Source organism: Chiloscyllium plagiosum, unplaced genomic scaffold (genome assembly GCF_037043375.1).
Source record: "Chiloscyllium plagiosum isolate Xiang-an unplaced genomic scaffold, Cpla_swu_hap1 HiC_scaffold_53X, whole genome shotgun sequence".
Taxonomy (NCBI): Eukaryota; Metazoa; Chordata; class Chondrichthyes; order Orectolobiformes; family Hemiscylliidae; genus Chiloscyllium; species Chiloscyllium plagiosum.
The window spans coordinates 2,665,669-2,688,015 of NW_028270191.1; the positions used below are offsets into that span (position 1 = coordinate 2,665,669).

The 22,347-nt window shown below is 56.1% G+C and overlaps 1 protein-coding gene and 1 pseudogene across 7 annotated transcripts in view; both read right to left on the reverse strand.

Moving 5' to 3' along the window:
• Window positions 1–22,347, reverse strand: part of LOC122543404 (calcitonin gene-related peptide type 1 receptor-like) — a 196,284-nt gene that overhangs the window by 120,798 nt on the left and 53,139 nt on the right. For all 7 annotated transcript variants that reach the window (XM_087985428.1, XM_087985430.1, XM_087985429.1 and 4 more), the window contains one exon: window positions 7,077–7,173. In XM_087985428.1, the coding sequence (XP_087841554.1) occupies window positions 7,077–7,127 (51 nt within the window). In that variant the 5' untranslated portion in view covers window positions 7,128–7,173. The remainder of the gene's footprint in view (window positions 1–7,076; window positions 7,174–22,347) is intronic.
• On the reverse strand, window positions 7,295–22,228 carry LOC148134637 (uncharacterized; annotated as a pseudogene).

Here is a 22,347-nt window from a genome sequence, read left to right on the forward strand (position 1 = left end):
TGACACTGGATTGGACACACTGCACAATGTGGGACTGACACTGAACTGGACATAATGCTCAATTTGGGACTGACACTGGACTGGACACAGTGCTTAATGTGGGACTGAAACTGAATTTGATACAGAGCTCAATGTGGGACTGATACTGAACTGGACATAGTGCTCAAGGTGGGACTGACTAACACTGAAATAGACACAGTGCTCAATGTGGGACTGAGATTGAACTGGACCAAGTGCTCAATGTGGGACTGACACTGATTTTGACACAGTTCTCAATGTGGGACGGATACTGAACTGGAGACAGTGCTCAAGGTGGACTGATACTGAACTGGACACAGTGGTCAATGTGGGACTGACACTGAACTGGACACAGTGCTTAATGTGGGACTGACACTGAACTGGACACAGTGCTCAATGTGGGACTGAGACTGAACTGGACACAGTGCTCAATGTGGGACAGACACTGAGCTGGACACAGTGCTCAATGTGGGACTGATACTGAACTGGACACAGTGCTCAATGTGGGACAGACACTGAACAGGACACAGTGCTCAATGTTGGATTGTGACTGAATTGGACACAGTGCTCAATATGAGACTGACACTGAACTGGACACAGTGCTCAATGTGGGGCTGAAACTGAATTGGATGCAGTGGTCAAGGTCGGACTGATACTGGACTGGACATACTGCTCAATCTGGGTCTGACATTGAACTGGGCACAGTGCTCAATGTGGGACTGACACTGAACTGGACACAGTACTGAATGTAGGACTGACACTGAACTGGACACAGTGCTCAATGTGGGACTGACACTGAACTGGACACAGTGCTGAATGTGGGACTGACACTGAACTGGACACAGTGCTCAATGTGGGACTGACACTGAACTGGACACAGTGCTCAATGTGGGACTGACACTGAACTGGACACAGTGCTGAATGTGGGACTAACACTGAACTGGACACAGTGCTCAATGTGGGACTGACACTGAACTGGACACAGTACTGAATGTAGGACTGACACTGAACTGGACATAGTGCTCAATTTGGGACTGACACTGGATTGGACACAGTGCTCAATGTGGGACTGACACTGAACTGGACACAGTGCTTAATGTGGGACTGATACTGAACTGGACACGGTGCTCAATGTGGGACTGATACTGAACTGGACATAGTGCTCAATGTGGGACTGACACTGAACTGGACATAATGCTCAATTTGGGACTGACACTGGACTGGACACAGTGCTCAATGTGGGACTGACACTGAACTGGACACAGTGCTTAATGTGGGACTGACACTGAACTGGACACAGTGCTCAATGTGGGACTGAAACTGAACTGGACACAGTGCTCAAGGTGGGACTGATACTGAACTGGACACAGTGCTCAATGTGGGACGGACACTGGACTGGACACATTGTTCAATCTGGGTTTGACACTGGACTGGACACACTGCTTTTTGTGGGACTGATACTGAACTGGACACAATTCTCAATCTGTGACTGATACTGAACTGGACATAGTGCTCAATTTGGGACTGACACTGGATTGGACACACTGCACAATGTGGGACTGACACTGAACTGGACATAATGCTCAATTTGGGACTGACACTGGACTGGACACAGTGCTTAATGTGGGACTGAAACTGAATTTGATACAGAGCTCAATGTGGGACTGATACTGAATTGGACATAGTGCTCAATGTGGGTCTGACACTGAACTGGACATAATGCTCAATTTGGGACTGACACTGGACTGGACACAGTGCTCAATGTGGGACTGACACTGAACTGGACACAGTGCGTAATGTGGGACTGACACTGAACTGGACACAGTGCTCAATGTGGGACAGACACTGAACTGGACACAGTGCTTAAAATGGGTCTGACACTGATCTGGACACACTGCTTAATGTGGGACTGAAACTGAATTGGATACAGAGCTCAATGTGGGACTGATACTGAACTGGACATAGTGCTCAAGGTGGGACTGACTGACACTGAAATGGACACACTGCTCAAAGTGGGACTGACACTGAAATGGACACAGTGCTCAATGTGGGGCTGAGACTGAACTGGACACTGTTCAATGTGGGACTGAGATTGAACTGGACACAGTGCTCAATGTGGGATTGGCACTGAACTGGACACGATGCTCAATGTGGCACTGAAACTGAACTTGAGGCACTGCTCAATTTGGGACTGACACTGGACTGGACACACTGCACAATGTGGGACTGATACTGAACTGTACACAGTGCTCAATGTGGGACTGAGACTGAACTGGACACAGTGCTCAATGTGGGACGGACACTGAACTGGACACAGTGCTCAATGTGGGACTGACACTGAACTGGACACAGTGCTCAATGTGGGACGGACACTGAACTGGACACAGTGCTCAATGTGGGACGGACACTGAACTGGACACAGTGCTCAATGTGGGACTGACACTGAACTGGACACAGTGCTCAATGTGGGACGGACACTGAACTGGACACAGTGCTCAATGTGGGACTGACACTGAACTGGACACAGTGCTCAATGTGGGACGGACACTGAACTGGACACAGTGCTCAATGTGGGACGGACACTGAACTGGACACAGTGCTCAATGTGGGACTGACACTGAACTGGACACAGTGCTCAATGTGGGACGGACACTGAACTGGACACAGTGCTCAATGTGGGACTGACACTGAACTGGACACAGTGCTCAATGTGGTACTGAGACTGAACTGGACACAGTGCTCAATGTGGGACTGAGACTGAACTGGACACAGTGCTAAATGTAGACTGAAACAGAACTGGACACAGTGCTCATTGTGGGACTGACACTGAATTGGATGCAGAGCTCAATGTGGGACTGAAACTGAACTGGACACAGTGCTCAATGTGGGACTGACACTGAACTGGACACAGTGCTCAATGTGGGGCTGACACTGAACTGGACACAGTGCTCAATGTGGGACTGAGACTGAACTGGACACAGTGCTAAATGTAGACTGAAACAGAACTGGACACAGTGCTCATTGTGGGACTGACACTGAATTGGATGCAGAGCTCAATGTGGGACTGAAACTGAACTGGACACAGTGCTCAATGTGGGACTGAGACTGAACTGGACACACTGGTCAAGGTTGGACTGACACTGAACTGGACACAGTGCTCAATGTGGGACTGACACTGAACTGGACACAGTGCTCAATGTGGGGCTGACACTGAACTGGACACAGTGCTCAATGTGGGACTGAGACTGAACTGGACACAGTGCTAAATGTAGACTGAAACAGAACTGGACACAGTGCTCATTGTGGGACTGACACTGAATTGGATGCAGAGCTCAATGTGGGACTGAAACTGAACTGGACACAGTGCTCAATGTGGTACTGAGACTGAACTGGACACAGTGCTCAATGTGGGACTGAGACTGAACTGGACACAGTGCTCAATGTGGGACTGACACTGAACTGGACACAGTGCTCAATGTGGGACTGACACTGAGCTGGACACAGTGCTCAATGTGGGACTGACATTGAGCTGGACACAGTGCTCAATGTGGGACTGACACTGAACTGGACACAGTGCTCAATGTGGGACTGAGACTGAACTGGACACAGTGCTCAATGTGGGACTGACACTGAACTGGACACAGTGCTCAATGTGGGACTGAGACTGAACTGGACACAGTGCTCAATGTGGGACTGAGACTGAACTGGACACAGTGCTCAATGTGGGACTGAGACTGAACTGGACACAGTGCTCAATGTGGGACTGAGACTGAACTGGACACAGTGCTCAATGTGGGACTGAGACTGAACTGGACACAGTGCTCAATGTGGGACTGACACTGAACTGGACACAGTGGTCAATGTGGGACTGACATTGAGCTGGACACAGTGCTCAATGTGGGGCTGACACTGAACTGGACACAGTGCTCAATGTGGGACTGAGACTGAACTGGACACAGTGCTCAATGTGGGACTGAGACTGAACTGGACACAGTGCTCAATGTGGGACTGACACTGAACTGGACACAGTGCTCAATGTGGGACTGAGACTGAACTGGGCACAGTGCTCAATGTGGGACTGATACTGAACTGGGCACAGTGCTCAATGTGGGACTGATACTGAACTGGACACAGTGCTCAATGTGGGACTGACACTGAACTGGACACAGTGCTCAAGGTGGGACTGATACTGAACTGGACACAGTGCTCAATTTGGGACTGACATTGAACTGGACACACTGCTCAATGTGGGACTGACACTGAACTGGACACAGTGCTCAATGTGGAACTGACACTGAACTGGACACACTGCTCAATGTGGAACTGACACTGAACTGGACACAGTGCTCAATGTGGAACTGACACTGAACTGGACACAGTGCTCAATGTGGAACTGACACTGAACTGGACACACTGCTCAATGTGTGACTGACACTGAACTGGACACAGTGCTGAAAGTGGGACTGAGACTGAACTGGACAGAGTGCTCAATGTGGGACTGAGACTGAACTGGACACAGTGCTCAATGTGGAACTGACACTGAACTGGACACACTGCTCAATGTGGGACTGACACTGAACTGGACACAGTGCTCAATGTGGAACTGACACTGAACTGGACACAGTGCTCAATGTGGAACTGACACTGAACTGGACACACTGCTCAATGTGGGACTGAGACTGAACTGGACACAGTGCTGAATGTGGGACTGACACTGAACTGGACAGAGTGCTCAATGTGGGACTGACACTGAACTGGACACAGTGCTCAATGTGGGACTGAGACTGAACTGGACACAGTGCTCAATGTGGGACTGACACTGAACTGGACACACTGCTCAATGTGGGACTGACACTGAACTGGACACAGTGCTGAAAGTGGGACTGAGACTGAACTGGACAGAGTGCTCAATGTGGGACTGAGACTGAACTGGACACAGTGCTCAATGTGGAACTGACACTGAACTGGACACACTGCTCAATGTGGGACTGACACTGAACTGGACACAGTGCTCAATGTGGAACTGACACTGAACTGGACACAGTGCTCAATGTGGAACTGACACTGAACTGGACACAGTGCTCAATGTGGGACTGACACTGAACTGGACACAGTGCTCAATGTGGGACTGACACTGAACTGGACACAGTGCTCAATGTGGGACTGACACTGAACTGGACACAGTGCTCAATGTGGGACTGACACTGAATTGGACACACTGCTCAATGTGGGACTGACACTGAACTGGACACAGTGCTCAATGTGGGACTGACACTGAACTGGACACAGTGCTCAATGTGGGACTGACACTGAACTGGACACAGTGCTCAATGTGGGACTGACACTTCACTGGATACAGTGCTCAATGTTGTACTGACACTGAACTGGGCACAGTGCTCAATGTGGGGCTGACACTGAGCTGGAAGCAGTGCTCCATGTGGGACTGACATTGAATTGACACAGTGCTCAATGTGGGACTGACACTGTACTGGACACTCTGCTCAATGTGGGATTGAGACTGAACTGGACACACTGTTCAATTTGGGACTGACACTGTACTGGACACAGTGCTCAATGCAGACTGAAACAGAACTGGACACAGTGCTCAAGGTGGGACTGACACTGAACTGGACACAGTTCTCAATGTTGGTCTGACACTTAACTGGACACACTGCTCAAAGTGGGACTGATAGTGAACTGGACATAGTGCTCAAGGTGGGACTGACAGTGAACTGGACACAGTGCTCAATGTGGGATGACACTGAATTGGACACAGTGCTCAATGTGGGGTGACACTGAACTGGACAGTGCTCTGTGGGAATGACAGTGAACTGGACTCAGTAGATAAATTAAGGCTGCCACTGAACTTGACACAGTATTCAAGGAGGGACTGAGACTGAATTGGACAAAGCGCTCAATGTGGATAATACAGAAGTGGACACAGTGTTCAATGTGGGGCTGCCACTAAATTGGACACAGTGCTCAATGTAGGGTTCAGACAGGCCTGGACGCAGTGCATAATGTGGAACGGACACAGAACTGGACACAGTGCTCAATGTAGGGTTCAGACAGGCCTGGACGCAGTGCATAATGTGGAACGGACACAGAACTGGACACAGTGCTCAATGAATAGGCTACAGTGCTCATTGTGAGACTGACACTGAACAGGACATAGTGTTTAACGTGGGACTGATACTGAGCTGGATACAGTTCTCAATTTGGGACTGACCCTGAACTGGACACAATTCTGCTTCACTTCCGCTTTGAACACTGTGTCCTGTTCAGTGTGAGTCCAAATTGAACATTCTGCCCAGTTCTGTGTCTGTTCCACGCTGAGCACTGTGCCCCGTTTGCTTTCCGTTCCATATTGAGCAGTGTCCAGTTTTATTTCAATGGCACATTGTTCCCGATGCCATTTCAGGCTGCATGTTGTCCTGCTGTCCAGTTGTATTTAATGACACCAAGTCACATATAACACTTCGAAATTAGCCAAATCGAGATTGTGTTGAGAAGAACCTTAACAGATGTCCTTTGTCTCAGAGATCTGAACACTGGAGCAAAACAGAGATCTGAATTTTTCAACCTGGGCCGGAAGTGATCACATAAGCAGTGACCCTCATCGAATGATCATTGCATCATTCATTGGAATTGAAGGAGCAAATATAGACTACGTCTTCAAATTCCATTGCTAGAGCAGCACAACAAACACAGGCTGAAACGAGTGAACAGTTCATTTTGCTTTGATATTGAAAGTACTGCTTTACACAGCTGGTAATTGACACCCTGATGCAGGGAGTGTTCACAAGGAACAGAGAATCATCGACAGCACAACTCGACCGTGCTTTTGGATGATCGCATGACCTTTCCGTGTGGAGGAATCTCAAAGGGCTTTTCATGCCTTTGCATGCCTTTCAATCGAATCAGTCTGACCTGCAATAAGTGTGATATCTTTGCTTGACATTTGTCGGTCAGATGTAACAGTTATATTTCATAACGGATTCTCAATCTTAGTGAATAGTAGTATGAGAATATGGATTTGAAAGTGTATATTGTCCTACCTGTGAGAGCATCAGAGTCATGAAGAAGCTGAAGATCGCAATTCCGTTCATAGTTTCGGATGGTCTTTACACAATTGCGGAGACCTCCACTGGCACACTAGGAATAAAGTGAAAAGTGGAGAGTGAGAGCTGCCCAGCTGCTCAGTCTGTGTATCAATTATCCAGTGGTGTGGCAAGGACCTGCAGTAGATACGGAACGCCTGGCGAGATTTCAGGTTTCAATTCCCTGCCCAAGCAGTAACCTCCATGCAGACTTGAGACTGAAATGGGCAGTTCTGAGAATCAATTGACAACTTGACAATCAGGTCACAAGGATTGAAAATCTCATGACAAGGACCTTGGAATTTAGGAAATCTTCATTAAAATGTTATGGTAATCATGGTGTGGCTGGAAAGAGCGACAATGCTAAGGGAGTGCCACACTGTTGGAGGGTCAGTACTGAGGGCGTGCTGCACTGTCAGTGGGTCAGTGCTGAGGGAGTGCCGCACTGTCGGAGGGTCACTGCTGAGGGAGTGCTGCACTGTCAGAGGGTCAGTACTGAGGTAGTGCTGCACTGTTGGAGGATCAGTACTGAGGGAGTGCCGCACTGTCGGAGAGTCAGTGCTGAGGCAGTGTCGCACTGTCGGAGTGTCAGTAATGAGGGAGTGCCGCACTGTCGGAGGGTCAGTGCTGAGGGAGTGCTGCACTGTTGGAGGATCAGTACTGAGGCAGTGCCGCACTGTTGGAGGATCAGTACTGAGGGAGTGCCGCACTGTTGGAGGATCAGTACTGAGGCAGTGCCGCACTGTCGGAGGGTCAGTGCGGAGGTAGAGCTGCGCTGTCAGAGGGTCAGTGCTGAGGGAGTGCCGCACTGTCAGAGGGTCAGCACTGAGGGAATGCCGCACTGTCAGAGGGTCAGTACTGAGGGAGTGCCGCACTGTCGGAGGGTCAGTGCTGAGGGAGTGCAGCACTGTAGGAGGGTCAGTGCAGATGGAGTGCCGCACTGTCAGAGTGTCAGTGCTGAGTGCGTGCCGCACTGTTAGAGGATCACCACTGAGGCAGTGCCACACTGTCGGAGGGTCAGTGCAGAGGTAGTGCTGCACTGTCAGTGGGTCAATACTGAGGCTGTGCTGCACTGTCAAAGGGACAGTGCTGAGGGAGTGCTGCACTGTCAGTGGGTCTGTGCTGAGGGAGTGCAGCAATGTCGGAGGGACAGTATTGAGGGGGTGCTGCACTGCCAGAGGGTCAGTACTGAGGGCGTGCCGCATTGTCGGAGGGTCAGTGCTGAGGGAGTGCCGCACTGTCAGAGGGTCAGTACTGAAGCAGTGCTGCACTGTCAGAGGGTCAGTGCTGAGGGAGTGCCGCACTGTCAGAGGGTCAGTGTTGAGGGAGTGCCGCACTGTCAGAGGGTCAGTGCTGAGAGACTGCTGCAACGTCGGAGGGCCAGTGCTGCGGGTGGGCCACACTGTCAGGGTGTCAGTGCTGAGGGAGTGCAGCACTGTCGGAGGATCTGTGCTGAGTAAGTGCTGCACTGTCAGAGACTAAGGGCTGAGGCAGTGCTGCACTGTTGGAGGGTCAGTGATGAGGCAGTGCCGCACTGTCAGAGGGACGGTGCTGAGGGAGTGCCGCACTGTCGGAGGGTCAGTGCTGAGGGAGTGCTGCACTGTCAGTGGGTCAGTACTGAGGGCGTGCTGCACTGTCGGAGGGTCAGGGCTGAGGCAGTGCCGCACTGTCAGAGGGTCAGGGCTGAGGGAGTGCTGCACTGTCAGAGGGTCAGTGCTGAGGCAGTGCCGCACTGTCAGAGGGTCAGTGCTGAGAGACTGCTGCAACGTCGGAGAGCCAGTGCTGCGGGTGGGCCGCACTATCAGGGTGTCAGTGCTGAGGGAGTGCAGCACTGTCGGAGGATCTGTGCTGAGTGAGTGCTGCACTGTCAGAGACTCACGGCTGAGGCAGTGCCGCACTGTTGGAGGATCAGTACTGAGGCAGTGCCGCACTGTTGGAGGATCAGTACTGAGGCAGTGCCGCACTGTCGGAGGGTCAATGCGGAGGTAGTGCTGCGCTGTCAGAGGGTCAGTGCTGAGGGAGTGCCGCACTGTCAGAGGGTCAGTACTGAGGGAGTGCCGCACTGTCAGAGGGTAAGTGCTGAGGGAGTGCCGCACTGTCGGAGGGTCAGTGCTGAGGCAGTGCTGCACTGTCAGTGGGTCAATACTGAGGCTGTGCTGCACTGTCAAAGGGACAGTGCTGAGGGAGTGCTGCACTGTCAGTGGGTCTGTGCTGAGGGAGTGCAGCAATGTCGGAGGGACAGTATTGAGGGCATGCTGCACTGCCGGAGGGTCAGTACTGAGGGCGTGCCGCATTGTCGGAGGGTCAGTGCTGAGGGAGTGCCGCACTGACAGTGCGTCAGTGCTGAGGGAGTGCAGCAATGTCGGAGGGAGAGTACTGAGGGTGTGCTGCACTGCGAGAGGGTCAGTACTGAGGGAGTGCAGCACTGTTGGAGGGTCAGTGTTAAGGATGTGCCGCACTGTCGGAGGGTCGGTACTGAGGGAGCGCTGCACTGTCAGTGGATCACTGCTGAGAAACTGCTGTAATGTCGGAGGGCCAGTGCTGCGGGTGGGCCGCACTCTCGGTGGGTCAGTGCTGAGGGAGTGCCACACTGTCAGAGGGTCAGTGCTGAGGGATTGCAGCACTGTCGGAGCGTCAATGCTGAGGGAGTGCCGCACAGTCAGAGGGTCAATACTGAGGCTGTGCTGTACTGTCAGAGGGTCAGTGCTGAGAGAGTGCCGCACTGTTGGAGGATCAGTACTGAGGCAGTGCCGCAGTGTCAGAGGGTCAGTGCTGAGGGAGTGCCGCACTGTCAGAGGGTCAGTGCTGAGGGAGTGCTGCACTGTCAGAGGGTCAATACTGAGGGAGTGCAGTAATGAGGGTGTGCTGCACTGTCAGAGGGTCAGTGCCGAGAGAGTGTCGTACAGTTGGAGGATCAGTGCTGAGGGAGTGCTGCATTGTCAGAGGGTCGGTACTGAGGCAGTGCCGCACTGTCAGAGGGTCAGTACTGAGGGAGTGCTGCACTGTTGGAGGGTCAGTGTTGAGGGTGTGCCGCACTGTTGGAGGGTGAGTACTGAGGGAGTGCCGCACTGTCAGAGCGTCAGTACTGAGGGAGTGCCGCACTGTCAGAGGGTCAGTGCTGAGGCAGTGCCACACTATCGGAGTGTCAGTACTGAGGACGTACCGCACTGTCGGTGGGTCAGGGCTGAGGGAGTGCCGCATTGTCAGAGACTCAGGACTGAGGCAGTGCCGCACTGTTGGAGGGTCAGTGCTGAGGCAGTTCTGCGCTGTGTGAGAGTCAGTGCTGAGGGAGTGTCGGACTGTCGTTGGGTCAGTACTGAGGGAGTGCCACACTGTCAGAGGGTCAGTGCTGAGGCTGTGCCGCACTGTTGGAGGGACAGCACTGAGGTAGTGCCGCAATGTCGGAGGGTCAGCACTGAGGGAGTGCCGCACTGTCAGAGGGTCAGTATTGAGGGAGTGCCACACTGTCAGAGGGTCAGTGCTGAGGCAGTGCCACACTATCGGAGGGTCAGTACTGAGGACGTACCGCACTGTCGGTGGGTCAGGGCTGAGGGAGTGCCGCATTGTCAGAGACTCAGGACTGAGGCAGTCCCGCACTGTTGGAGGGTCAGTGCTGAGGCAGTTCTGCACTGTCGGAGAGTCAGTGCTGAGGGAGTGTCGGACTGTCGGAGGGTCAGTACTGAGGGAGTGCTGCACTGTAGGAGGGTCAGTGATGAGGGTGTGCCGCACTGTCCTTGGGTCAGTGCTGCGGGAGTGCAGCACTGTAGGATCAGTGATGACGGTGTGCCGCACTGTCGGAGGGTCAGTGCTGAGGGAGAGCCACACTGTCCGAGGGTCAGTTCTGAGGGAGTGTTGCACTGTCAGAGGGTCAGTACTGAGGGAGTGCTGCACTATCGGAAGGTCAAGGCTGAGGCTGTGCCGCACTGTCGGAGGGTCAGTACTGAGGGAGTGTTGCACTGTCAGAGGGTCAGTGCTGAGGGAGTGCCGCACTGTCAGAGGGTCAGTGCTGAGGGAGTGCCGCACTGTCAGTGGGTCAGTGCTGAGAGACTGCTGCAATGTCGGAGAGCCAGTGCTGCGGGTGGGCCGCACTGTCAGGGTGTCAGTGCTGAGGGAGTGCAGCGCTGTCGGAGGGTCAATGCTGAGGGAGTGCCGCACTGTCAGTGGGTCAGTACTGAGGGCGTGCTGCACTGTCAGAGGGTCAGTGCTGAGGGAGTGCCGCACTGTTGGAGGATCAGTACTGAGGCAGTGCCGCGCTGTCGGAGGGTCAGTGCTGAGGGAGTACCGCACTGTTGGAGGGTCAGTGCTGAGGGAGTGCCGCACTGTTGGAGGGTCAGTGCTGAGGGAGTGCCACACTGTCAGAGGGTCAGTACTGAGGGAGTGCCGCACTGTTGGAGGGTCAGTGCTGAGGGAGTGCCACACTGTCAGAGGGTCAGTACTGAGGGAGTGCCGCACAATCAGAGGGTCGGTAATGAGGCAGTGCCGCACTGTCAGTGGGTCAGTACTGAGGGAGTGCTGCACTGTTGGAGGGTCAGTGTTGAGGGTGTGCCGCACTGTCGGAGGGTCACTGCTGAGAAACTGCTGCAATGTCGGAGGTCCAGTGCTGCGGGTGGGCCGCACTCTTGGTGGGTCAGTGCTGAGGGAGTGCCACACTGTCAGAGGGTCAGTTCTGAAGCTGTGGCGCACTTTTGGAGGGTCAGGGCTGAGGGAGTGCCGCATTATCAGAGACGCAGGACTGAGGCAGTGCCGCACTGTTGGAGGGTCAGTGCTGAGGCAGTTCTGCACTGTTGGAGAGTCAGTGCTGAGGTAGTGTCGGACTGTCGGAGGGTCAGTACTGAGGCAGTGCCGCACTGTCGTTAGGTCAGTGCTGCGGGAGTGTTGCACTGTCAGAGGGTCAGTACTGAGGGAGTGCTGCACTGTCAGAGGGTCAGTGCTGAGTGAGTGCCGCACTGTTAGAGGATCACCAGTGAGGCAGTGCCGCACTGTTGGAGGGTCAGTGCAGAGGTAGTGCTGCGCTGTCGGAGGGACAGTCCTGTGGGAGTGCCGCACTGTCAGAGGGTCAGTACTGAGGCAGTGCCGCACTGTCAGAGGGTCAGTGCTGAGGGAGTGCCGCACTGTCAGAGGGTCAGTGCTGAGGGAGTGCCGCACTGTCAGAGGGTCAGTGCTGAGAGACTGCTGCAACGTCGGAGAGCCAGTGCTGCGGGTGGGCCGCACTGTCAGGGTGTCAGTGCTGAGAGAGTGCAGCACTGTCGGAGGATCTGTGCTGAGTGAGTGCTGCGCTGTCAGAGACTCAGGGCTGAGGCAGTGCCGCACTGTTGGAGGGTCAGTGCTGTGGCAGTGCCGCACTGTCAGAGGGACAGTGCTGAGGGAGTGCCGCACTGTCGGAGGGTTAGTGCTGAGGGAGTGCAGCACTGTTGGAGGGTCAATGCTGAGGGAGTGCCGCACTGTCAGTGGGTCAGTACTGAGGGCGTGCTGCTCTGTTGGAGGGTCAGGGCTGAGGTAGTGCCGCACTGTCGGAGAGCCGTCGCTGAGGGAGTGCCACATTGTCGGATGGTCAATGCTGAGGTCGTGCCGCACTGTCAGAGGGTCAGTGCTGAGGGAGTGCAGCAATGTCGGAGGGACAGTACTGCGGGTGTGCCGCACTGTCGGAGGGTCAGTACTGAGGGAGCGCTGCACTGTCAGTGGGTCACTGCTGAGAAACTGCTGTAATGTCGGAGGGCCAGTGCTGCGGTTGGGCCGCACCCTCGGTGGGTCAGTGCTGAGGGAGTGCCACACTGTCAGAGGGTCAGTGCTGAGGGATTGCAGCACTGTCGGAGCGTCAATGCTGAGGGAGCGCCGCACTGTCGGAGGGTCAATGCTGAGGGAGTGCCACACTGTCGGAGGGTCAGTACTGAGGGTGCGCTGCACGGTCAGTGGGTGACTGCTGTGAAACTGCTGCAATGTCGGAGGGCCAGTGCTGCGGGTGGGCCGCTCTCGTAGTGGGTCAGTGCTGAGGGAGTGCCACACTGTCAGAGGGTAAGTGCTGAGGCAGTGCCGCACTATCGGAGGGTTGCTGCTGAGGCAGTGCCGCACTATCGGAGGGTTGCTGCTGAGGCAGTGCCGCACTGTCGGACGATCAGTACTGAGGGAGTGCCACACTGTCGGAGGGTCAGTGCTGAGGGAGTGCTGCACTGTCAGAGGGTCAGTGCTGAGGCAGTGCCGCACTATCGGAGGGTTGCTGCTGAGGGAGTGCCGCACTGTCGGAGGGTCAGTGCTGAGGGAGTGCAGCGCTGTCGGAGGGTCAATGCTGAGGGAGTGCCACACTGTCAGAGGGTCAGTGCTGAGGGAGTGCCGCACTGTCGGAGGGTCAGTGCTGAGAGAGTGTCGCACTGAGAGAGGGTCAGTACCGAGGCAATGCCGCACTTTCTGAGGGTCAGTACTGAGGACGTGCTGCACTGTCGGAGGGTCAGGGCTGAGGCAGTGCCGCACTGTCGGAGGGTCAGTAATGAGGCAGTGCCGCACTGTCGGAGGGTCAGTACCGAGGCAATGCCGCACTTTCTGAGGGTCAGTACTGAGGGCGTGCTGCACTGTCGGAGGGTCAGGGCTGAGGCAGTGCCGCACTGTCGGAGGGTCAGTAATGAGGCAGTGCCGCACTGTCGGAGGGTCAGTGCTGAGGCAGTGCCGTACTGTCAGAGGGTCAGTACTGAGGGAATGCTGCACTGTCAGAGGGTCAATGCTGAGGGAGTGCAGCACTGTCAGAGGGTCAGTACTGAGGGAAAGCTGCACTGTCGGATGGTCAGTGCTGAGGGATGCTCGCACTGTCAGAGGGTCAGTACTGAGGGCGTGCTGCACTGTTGGAGGGTCAATGCTGAGGCAGTGCCACACTGTCGGAGGGTCAGTGCTGAGGGAGTGCCGCTCTCTCAGGGGGTCAGTACTGAGGCAGTGCTGCACTGTTGGAGAGTCAGTGCTGAGGCAGTGCCGCACTGTCGGAGGGTCAGCACTGAGGCAGTGCCGCACTGTCGGAGGGTCAGAGCTGAGGCAGTGCCGCACTATCGGAGGGTTGCTGCTGAGGCAGTGCCGCACTGTCGGACGATCAGTACTGAGGGAGTGCCACACTGTCGGAGGGTCAGTGCTGAGGGAGTGCTGCACTGTCAGAGGGTCAGTGCTGAGGCAGTGCCGCACTATCGGAGGGTTGCTGCTGAGGGAGTGCCGCACTGTCGGAGGGTCAGTGCTGAGGGAGTGCAGCGCTGACGGAGGGTCAATGCTGAGGGAGTGCCGCACTGTCAGTGGGTCAGTACTGAGGGCGTGCTGCACTGTCAGAGGGTCAGTGCTGAGGGAGTGGCGCACTGTTGGAGGATCAGTACTGAGGGAGTGCCGCACTGTCGGAGGGTCATTGCGGAGGTAGTGCTGCGCTGTCGGAGGGTCAGTGCTGAGGGAGTGCCACACTGTCAGAGGGTCGGTACTGAGGCAGTGCCGCACAGTCAGAGGGTCGGTAATGAGGCAGTGCCGCACTGTCAGAGGGTCAGTACTGAGGGAGTGCTGCACTGTTGGAGGGTCAGTGTTGAGGGTGTGCCGCACTGTCGGAGGGTCACTGTTGAGAAACTGCTGCAATGTCGGAGGTCCAGTGCTGCGGGTGGGCCGCACTCTTGGTGGGTCAGTGCTGAGGGAGTGCCACACTGTCAGAGGGTCAGTGCTGAAGCTGTGCCGCACTGTTGGAGGGTCAGCACTGAGGGAATGCCACACTGTCAGAGGGTCAGCACTGAGGGAGTGCCGCACTGTCAGAGGGTGAGTGCGGAGATAGTACTGCGCTGTTGGCGGGTCAGTACTGAGGTCGTGCTGCACTGTCGGAGGGTCAGGGCTGAGGCAGTGCCGCACTGTCAGAGGGTCAGGGCTGACGGATCGCCACCCTGTTGGAGTGTCAGTGCTGAGGGAGTGCAGCACTCTCAGGGGGTCAGTACTGAGGCAGTACTGCCATGTCGAGGAGTCAGTGCTGAGAGAGTGTCGCACTGAGAGAGGGTCAGTACCGAGGCAATGCCGCACTTTCTGAGGGTCAGTACTGAGGACGTGCTGCACTGTCGGAGGGTCAGGGCTGAGGCAGTGCCGCACTGTCGGAGGGTCAGTAATGAGGCAGTGCCGCACTGTCGGAGGGTCAGTACCGAGGCAATGCCGCACTTTCTGAGGGTCAGTACTGAGGGCGTGCTGCACTGTCGGAGGGTCAGGGCTGAGGCAGTGCCGCACTGTCGGAGGGTCAGTAATGAGGCAGTGCCGCACTGTCGGAGGGTCAGTGCTGAGGCAGTGCCGTACTGTCAGAGGGTCAGTACTGAGGGAATGCTGCACTGTCAGAGGGTCAGAGCGGAGGTAGTGCTGCACTGTCAGAGGGTCAGTGCTGATGGAGTGCTGCACTGTTGGAGGACAAGTGCTGAGGGAGTGCTGCACTATTGGAGGATCAGTACTGAGGGAGTACCGCACTGTCAGAGGGTCAGTGCTGAGGGAGTGCCGCACTCTCAGAGGGTCAGTGCTGAGGGAGTGCCACACTGTCAGAGGGTCAGTACTGAGGGAGTGCCACACTGTCAGAGGGTCGGTACTGAGGCAGTGCCGCACTGTCAAAGGGTCGGTAATGAGGCAGTGCCGCACTGTCAGAGGGTCAGTACTGAGGGAGTGCCGCACAATCAGAGGGTCAGTGCTGAGGGAGTGCCACACTGTCAGAGGGTCGGTACTGAGGCAGTGCCGCACTGTCAGAGGGTCGGTAATGAGGCAGTGCCGCACTGTCAGAGGGTCAGTACTGAGGGAGTGCTGCACTGTTGGAAGGTCAGTGTTGAGGGTGTGCCGCACTGTCGGAGGGTCACTGCTGAGAAACTGCTGCAATGTCGGAGGTCCAGTGCTGCGGGTGGGCCGCACTCTTGGTGGGTCAGTGCTGAGGGAGTGCCACACTGTCAGAGGGTCAGTGCTGAAGCTGTGCCGCACTGTTGGAGGGTCAGCACTGAGGGAATGCCACACTGTCGGAGGGTCAGTGCTGAGGGAGTGCCGCACTGTGAGAGGGTCAGTGCTGAGGCAGTGCCGCACAATCGGAGGGTTGCTGCTGAGGGAGTGCCGCACTGTCGGAGAGTCAGTGCTGAGGGCATGCTGCACTGTTGGAGGGTCAATGCTGAGGGAGTGCCGCTCTCGTAGTGGGTCAGTGCTCAGTGAGTGCCACACTGTCAGAGGGTCAGTGCTGAGGGAGTGCCTCACTATCGGAGTGTTGCTGCTGAGGGAGTGCTGCACAGTCGGAGGGTCAGTGCTGAGGGAGTGCCGCACTATCGGAGTGTTGCTGCTTAGGGAGTGCCGCACTGTCGGAGGGTCAGTGCTGAGGCAGTGCCGCACTATCGGAGGGTTGCTGCTGAGGGAGTGCCGCACTGTCGGAGGGTCAATGCTGAGGGAGTGCCGCACTGTCAGTGGGTCAGTACTGAGGGCGTGCTGCACTGTCGGAGGGTCAGGGCTGAGGCAGTGCCGCACTGTCGGAGGGTCAGTAATGAGGCAGTGCCGCACTGTCGGAGGGTCAGTGCTGATGGAGTGCCGCACTGTTGGAGGACAAGTGCTGAGGGAGTGCTGCACTATTGGAGGATCAGTACTGAGGGAGTACCGCACTGTCAGAGGGTCAGTGCTGAGGGAGTGCCGCACTCTCAGAGGGTCAGTACTGAGGCAGTGCTGCTCTGTCGGAGAGTCAGTGCTGAGACAGTGCTGCACAGTCGGAGGGTCAGTACTGATGGAGTGTTGCACTGTCAAAGGATAAGTACTGAGGCAGTGCCGCACTGTCGGAGGGTGAGTGCGGAGATAGTACTGCGCTGTTGGCGGGTCAGTACTGAGGTCGTGCTGCACTGTCGGAGGGTCAGGGCTGAGGCAGTGCCGCACTGTCAGAGGGTCAGGGCTGACGGATCGCCACCCTGTTGGAGTGTCAGTGCTGAGGGAGTGCAGCACTCTCAGGGGGTCAGTACTGAGGCAGTACTGCCATGTCGAGGAGTCAGTGCTGAGAGAGTGTCGCGCTGAGAGAGGGTCAGTACTGAGGCAATGCCGCACTTTCTGAGGGTCAGTACTGAGGACGTACCGCACTGTCGGTGGGTCAGGAATGAGGGAGTCTCGTACTGTCAGAGGGTCAGTACTGAGGCAGTGCTGCACTGTCAGTGAGTCAGTACTGAGGCAGTGCTGCACTGTCGGACAGTCAGTACTCAGGCAGTGCCGCACTGTAGGTGGATCAGTGCTGCGGGAGTGCGACACGGTTGGACGGTCAGGGCTGAGGCAGTACTGCACTGTTGGAGGGTCAGGGCTGAGGGAGTGGCGCACATTTGGACTGTCAGTGCTGAGGCAGTTCCGCACTGTCGGAGGGTCAGTACTGAGGCAATGCCGCACTGCCTGTGGGTCAGTGCGGCGGGAGTGCACCACTGTAGGAGGGTCAGTACTGAGGGAGTGCCGCACTGTTGGAGTGTCAATACTGAGGTAGTGGTGCGCTGTCGGAAAGGTCAGTGCTGAGGGAGTGCCGTACTGTCAGAGGGTCAGTGCTGAGGCAGTGCCGCACTGTCAGTGGATCAGTGCTGAGGGAGTGCAGCAATGTCGGAGGATCAGTGCTGAGGGAGTGCTGCATTGTCAGAGGGTCAGTACTGAGGCAGTGCCGCACTGTCAGAGGGTCAGTACTGAGGGAGTGCCGCACTGTTGGAGGGCCAGTGCTGAGGCAGTGCCGTACTGTCAGAGGGTCAGTACTGAGGGAATGCTGCACTGTCAGAGGGTCAATGCTGAGGGAGTGCAGCACTGTCAGAGGGTCAGTACTGAGGGAAAGCTGCAATGTCGGATGGTCAGTGCTGAGGGATGCTCGCACTGTCAGAGGGTCAGTACTGAGGGCGTGCTGCACTGTTGGAGGGTCAATACTGAGGCAGTGCCGCACTGTCGGAGGGTCAGTGCTGAGGGAGTGCCGCTCTCTCAGGGGGTCAGTACTGAGGCAGTGCTGCACTGTTGGAGAGTCAGTGCTGAGGCAGTGCCGCACTGTCGGAGGGTCAGCACTGAGGCAGTGCCGCACTGTCGGAGGGTCAGAGCTGAGGCAGTGCCGCACTATCGGAGGGTTGCTGCTGAGGCAGTGCCGCACTGTCGGACGATCAGTACTGAGGGAGTGCCACACTGTCGGAGGGTCAGTACTGAGGCAGTGCTGCACTGTTGGAGAGTCAGTGCTGAGGCAGTGCCGCACTGTCGGAGGGTCAGCACTGAGGGAGTGCCGCACTGTCGGAGGGTCAGAGCTGAGGCAGTGCCGCACTATCGGAGGGTTGCTGCTGAGGCAGTGCCGCACTGTCGGACGATCAGTACTGAGGGAGTGCCACACTGTCGGAGGGTCAGTGCTGAGGGAGTGCTGCACTGTCAGAGGGTCAGTGCTGAGGCAGTGCCGCACTATCGGAAGGTTGCTGCTGAGGGAGTGCCGCACTGTCGGAGGGTCAGTGCTGAGGGAGTGCAGCGCTGACGGAGGGTCAATGCTGAGGGAGTGCCGCACTGTCAGTGGGTCAGTACTGAGGGCGTGCTGCACTGTCAGAGGGTCAGTGCTGAGGGAGTGGCGCACTGTTGGAGGATCAGTACTGAGGGAGTGCCGCACTGTCGGAGGGTCATTGCGGAGGTAGTGCTGCGCTGTCGGAGGGTCAGTGCTGAGGGAGTGCCACACTGTCAGAGGGTCGGTACTGAGGCAGTGCCGCACAGTCAGAGGGTCGGTAATGAGGCAGTGCCGCACTGTCAGAGGGTCAGTACTGAGGGAGTGCTGCACTGTTGGAGGGTCAGTGTTGAGGGTGTGCCGCACTGTCGGAGGGTCACTGTTGAGAAACTGCTGCAATGTCGGAGGTCCAGTGCTGCGGGTGGGCCGCACTCTTGGTGGGTCAGTGCTGAGGGAGTGCCACACTGTCAGAGGGTCAGTGCTGAAGCTGTGCCGCACTGTTGGAGGGTCAGCACTGAGGGAATGCCACACTGTCAGAGGGTCAGCACTGAGGGAGTGCCGCACTGTCAGAGGGTCAGTACTGAGGGAGTGCCGCACTGTCGGAGGGTCAGTGCTGAGGGAGTGCCGCACTGTGAGAGGGTCAGTGCTGAGGCAGTGCCGCACAATCGGAGGGTTGCTGCTGAGGGAGTGCCGCACTGTCGGAGAGTCAGTGCTGAGGGCATGCTGCACTGTTGGAGGATCAGTACTGAGGGAGTGCCGCTCTCGTAGTGGGTCAGTGCTCAGTGAGTGCCACACTGTCAGAGGGTCAGTGCTGAGGGAGTGCCTCACTATCGGAGTGTTGCTGCTGAGGGAGTGCTGCACAGTCGGAGGGTCAGTGCTGAGGGAGTGCCGCACTATCGGAGTGTTGCTGCTTAGGGAGTGCCGCACTGTCGGAGGGTCAGTGCTGAGGCAGTGCCGCACTATCGGAGGGTCAGTACTGAGGGAGTGCCGCACTGTCGGAGGGTCAGTGCTGAGGGAGTGCAGCGCTGTCGGAGGGTCAATGCTGAGGGAGTGCCGGAGGGTGAGTGCGGAGATAGTGCTGCGCTGTTGGCGGGTCAGTACTGAGGTCGTGCTGCACTGTCGGAGGGTTAGGGCTGAGGCAGTGCCGCACTGTCAGAGGGTCAGGGCTGACGGATTGCCACACTGTTGGAGTGTCAGTGCTGAGGGAGTGCAGCACTCTCAGGGGGTCAGTACTGAGGCAGTACTGCCATGTCGAGGAGTCAGTGCTGAGAGAGTGTCGCACTGAGAGAGGGTCAGTACCGAGGCAATGCCGCACTGTCTGAGGGTCAGTACTGAGGACGTTCCGCACTGTCGGTGGGTCAGGAATGAGGGAGTCTCGTACTGTCAGAGGGTCAGTACTGAGGCAGTGCTGCACTGTCAGTGAGTCAGTACTGAGGCAGTGCTGCACTGTCGGACAGTCAGTACTCAGGCAGTGCCGCACTGTAGGTGGGTCAGTGCGGCGGGAGTGCCGTACTGTCAGAGGGTCAGTGCTGAGGCAGTGCCGCACTGTCAGAGGGTCAGTGCTGAGGGAGTGCCGCACTGTCAGTGGGTCAGTGCTGAGGGAGTGCAGCAATGTCGGAGGATCAGTGCTGAGGGAGTGCTGCATTGTCAGAGGGTCAGTACTGAGGCTGTGCAGCACTGTCAGAGGGTCAGTACTGAGGGAGTGCCGCACTGTCGGAGGGTCAGTACTGAGGCAGTGCCGCACTGTCAGAGGGTCAGTACTGAGGGAGTGCCGCACTGTTGGAGGGCCAGTGCTGAGGCAGTGCCGTACTGTTAGAGGGTCAGTACTGAGGGAATGCTGCACTGTCAGAGGGTCAATGCTGAGGGAGTGCAGCACTGTCAGAGGGTCAGTACTGAGGGAAAGCTGCACTGTCGGATGGTCAGTGCTGAGGGATGCTCGCACTGTCAGAGGGTCAGTACTGAGGGCGTGCTGCACTGTTGGAGGGTCAATGCTGAGGCAGTGCCGCACTGTCGGAGGGTCAGTGCTGAGGGAGTGCCGCTCTCTCAGGGGGTCAGTACTGAGGCAGTGCTGCACTGTTGGAGAGTCAGTGCTGCGGGAGTGCAGCACTGTAGGAGGGTCAGTACTGAGGGAGTGCCGCACTGTCGGAGGGTCTGTACTGATGGAGTGCTGCACTGTCAGAGGGTCAGTACTGAGGCAGTGCCGCACTGTTGGAGGGTCAGCACTGAGGCAGTGCCGCACTGTCGGAGGGTCAGTGCTGCGGGAGTGCAGCACTGTAGGAGGGTCAGTACTGAGGGAGTGCCGCACTGTCGGAGGGTCTGTACTGATGGAGTGCTGCACTGTCAGAGGGTCAGTACTGAGGTAGTGCCGCACTGTCGGAGGGTCAGTGCTGAGGGCGTGCTGCACTGTTGGAGGATCAGTACTGAGGCAGTGCTGCACTGTCAGAGGGTCAGTGCTGAGGGAGTGCTGCACTGTCAGAGGGTCAGTACTGAGGGAGTGCTGCACTGTCAGAGGGTCAGTACTGAGGGAGTGCTGCACTGTCAGAGGGTCAGTACTGAGGGAGTGCTGCACTGTCAGTGGGTCAGTACTGAGGGAGTGCTGCACTGTCGGAGGGTGAGGGCTGAGGCAGTGCCGCACTGTCGGAGGGTCATTGCTGAGGGAGTGCTGCACTGTCAGAGGGTCAGTACTGAGGGAGTCCTGGGTCTTATTAGGGAGTGCCTCGCGCTGTCGGAGGATCAGTGCTGAACAAGTGCCTCCTGTCCTTGAGATGAGATGCCAACTGAAATCCTGTTTGCCCTCGCAATTGGGTAATGAATGCACCTTTGGTTACTCTTTTGGAAACGAGTAGGCACACCCTCACCAGAATCCTGGCCTATATTTATTGTTCAGTTAATATCATAAAAATCAATACAATTTGCCTCATTTCCGTATTGTTGGCTTTCAGTGAGTGCATTGACTTGAAAAGGGCATCCTTTTCAATAGGATATCAGTGCCTGGAAAGTGCTTTTGACGATTGTCTGATTATGAAAGACAGTGCGTAAATGCAAGACCTCATCCCTTAGATTACTTTACAGTGTGGAAACAGGCCCTTCGGCCCAACAAGTCCACACCGCCCCGCCGAAGCACAACCCATCCATACCCCTACATTTACCCCTTACCTAACACTACGAGCAATTTAGCATGGCCGATTCACCTGACCCTGCACATCTTTGGACTGTGGGAGGAAACCGGAGCACCCGGAGGAAACCCATACAGACACGGGGAGAACGTGCAAACTCCACACAGTCAGTCGCCTGAGGCGGGAATTGAACCTGGGTCTCTGGCGCTGTGAGGCAGCAGTGCTAACCACTGTGCCACCGTGCCGCCCACTTCATAGATTCCTTGATTCCTTCCTCAGGAATCAAGTAACCTTAGGAATCTGGAATCAGATTGGGCAGAGGGTGATGAGGGAATTGGTCCCTGGAAGTAGGGGTCAGAGAGAGACTGAAAAGTATCCTTTTCAAACCTCCCAACCTGCCCCATTTCTATCTAATCTGAAGAAGGCAAACTAGACTCAAAACATTAACTCTGGTTTTTTTCTTCACAAATTTTGCAAGATCAACTGAGCTTCTCCAGCGATTTCTGCTTTTCTTTGTCCCAGTTCTCTCGGTCATGTTTCCGTTGCATTTTTGGCTGCGCCCTTGGCTTCCGTTTATACATCCCTTCAAAATCTGCCTCCATTCAGTATGGCTCACGTTTTGTGCCATTTTGGCTGGACTGAGTCAAGCCCCTGGAAATGGAAGTGGCAACTTTCTCACGGAGGAACCAGCCAGCTGAAA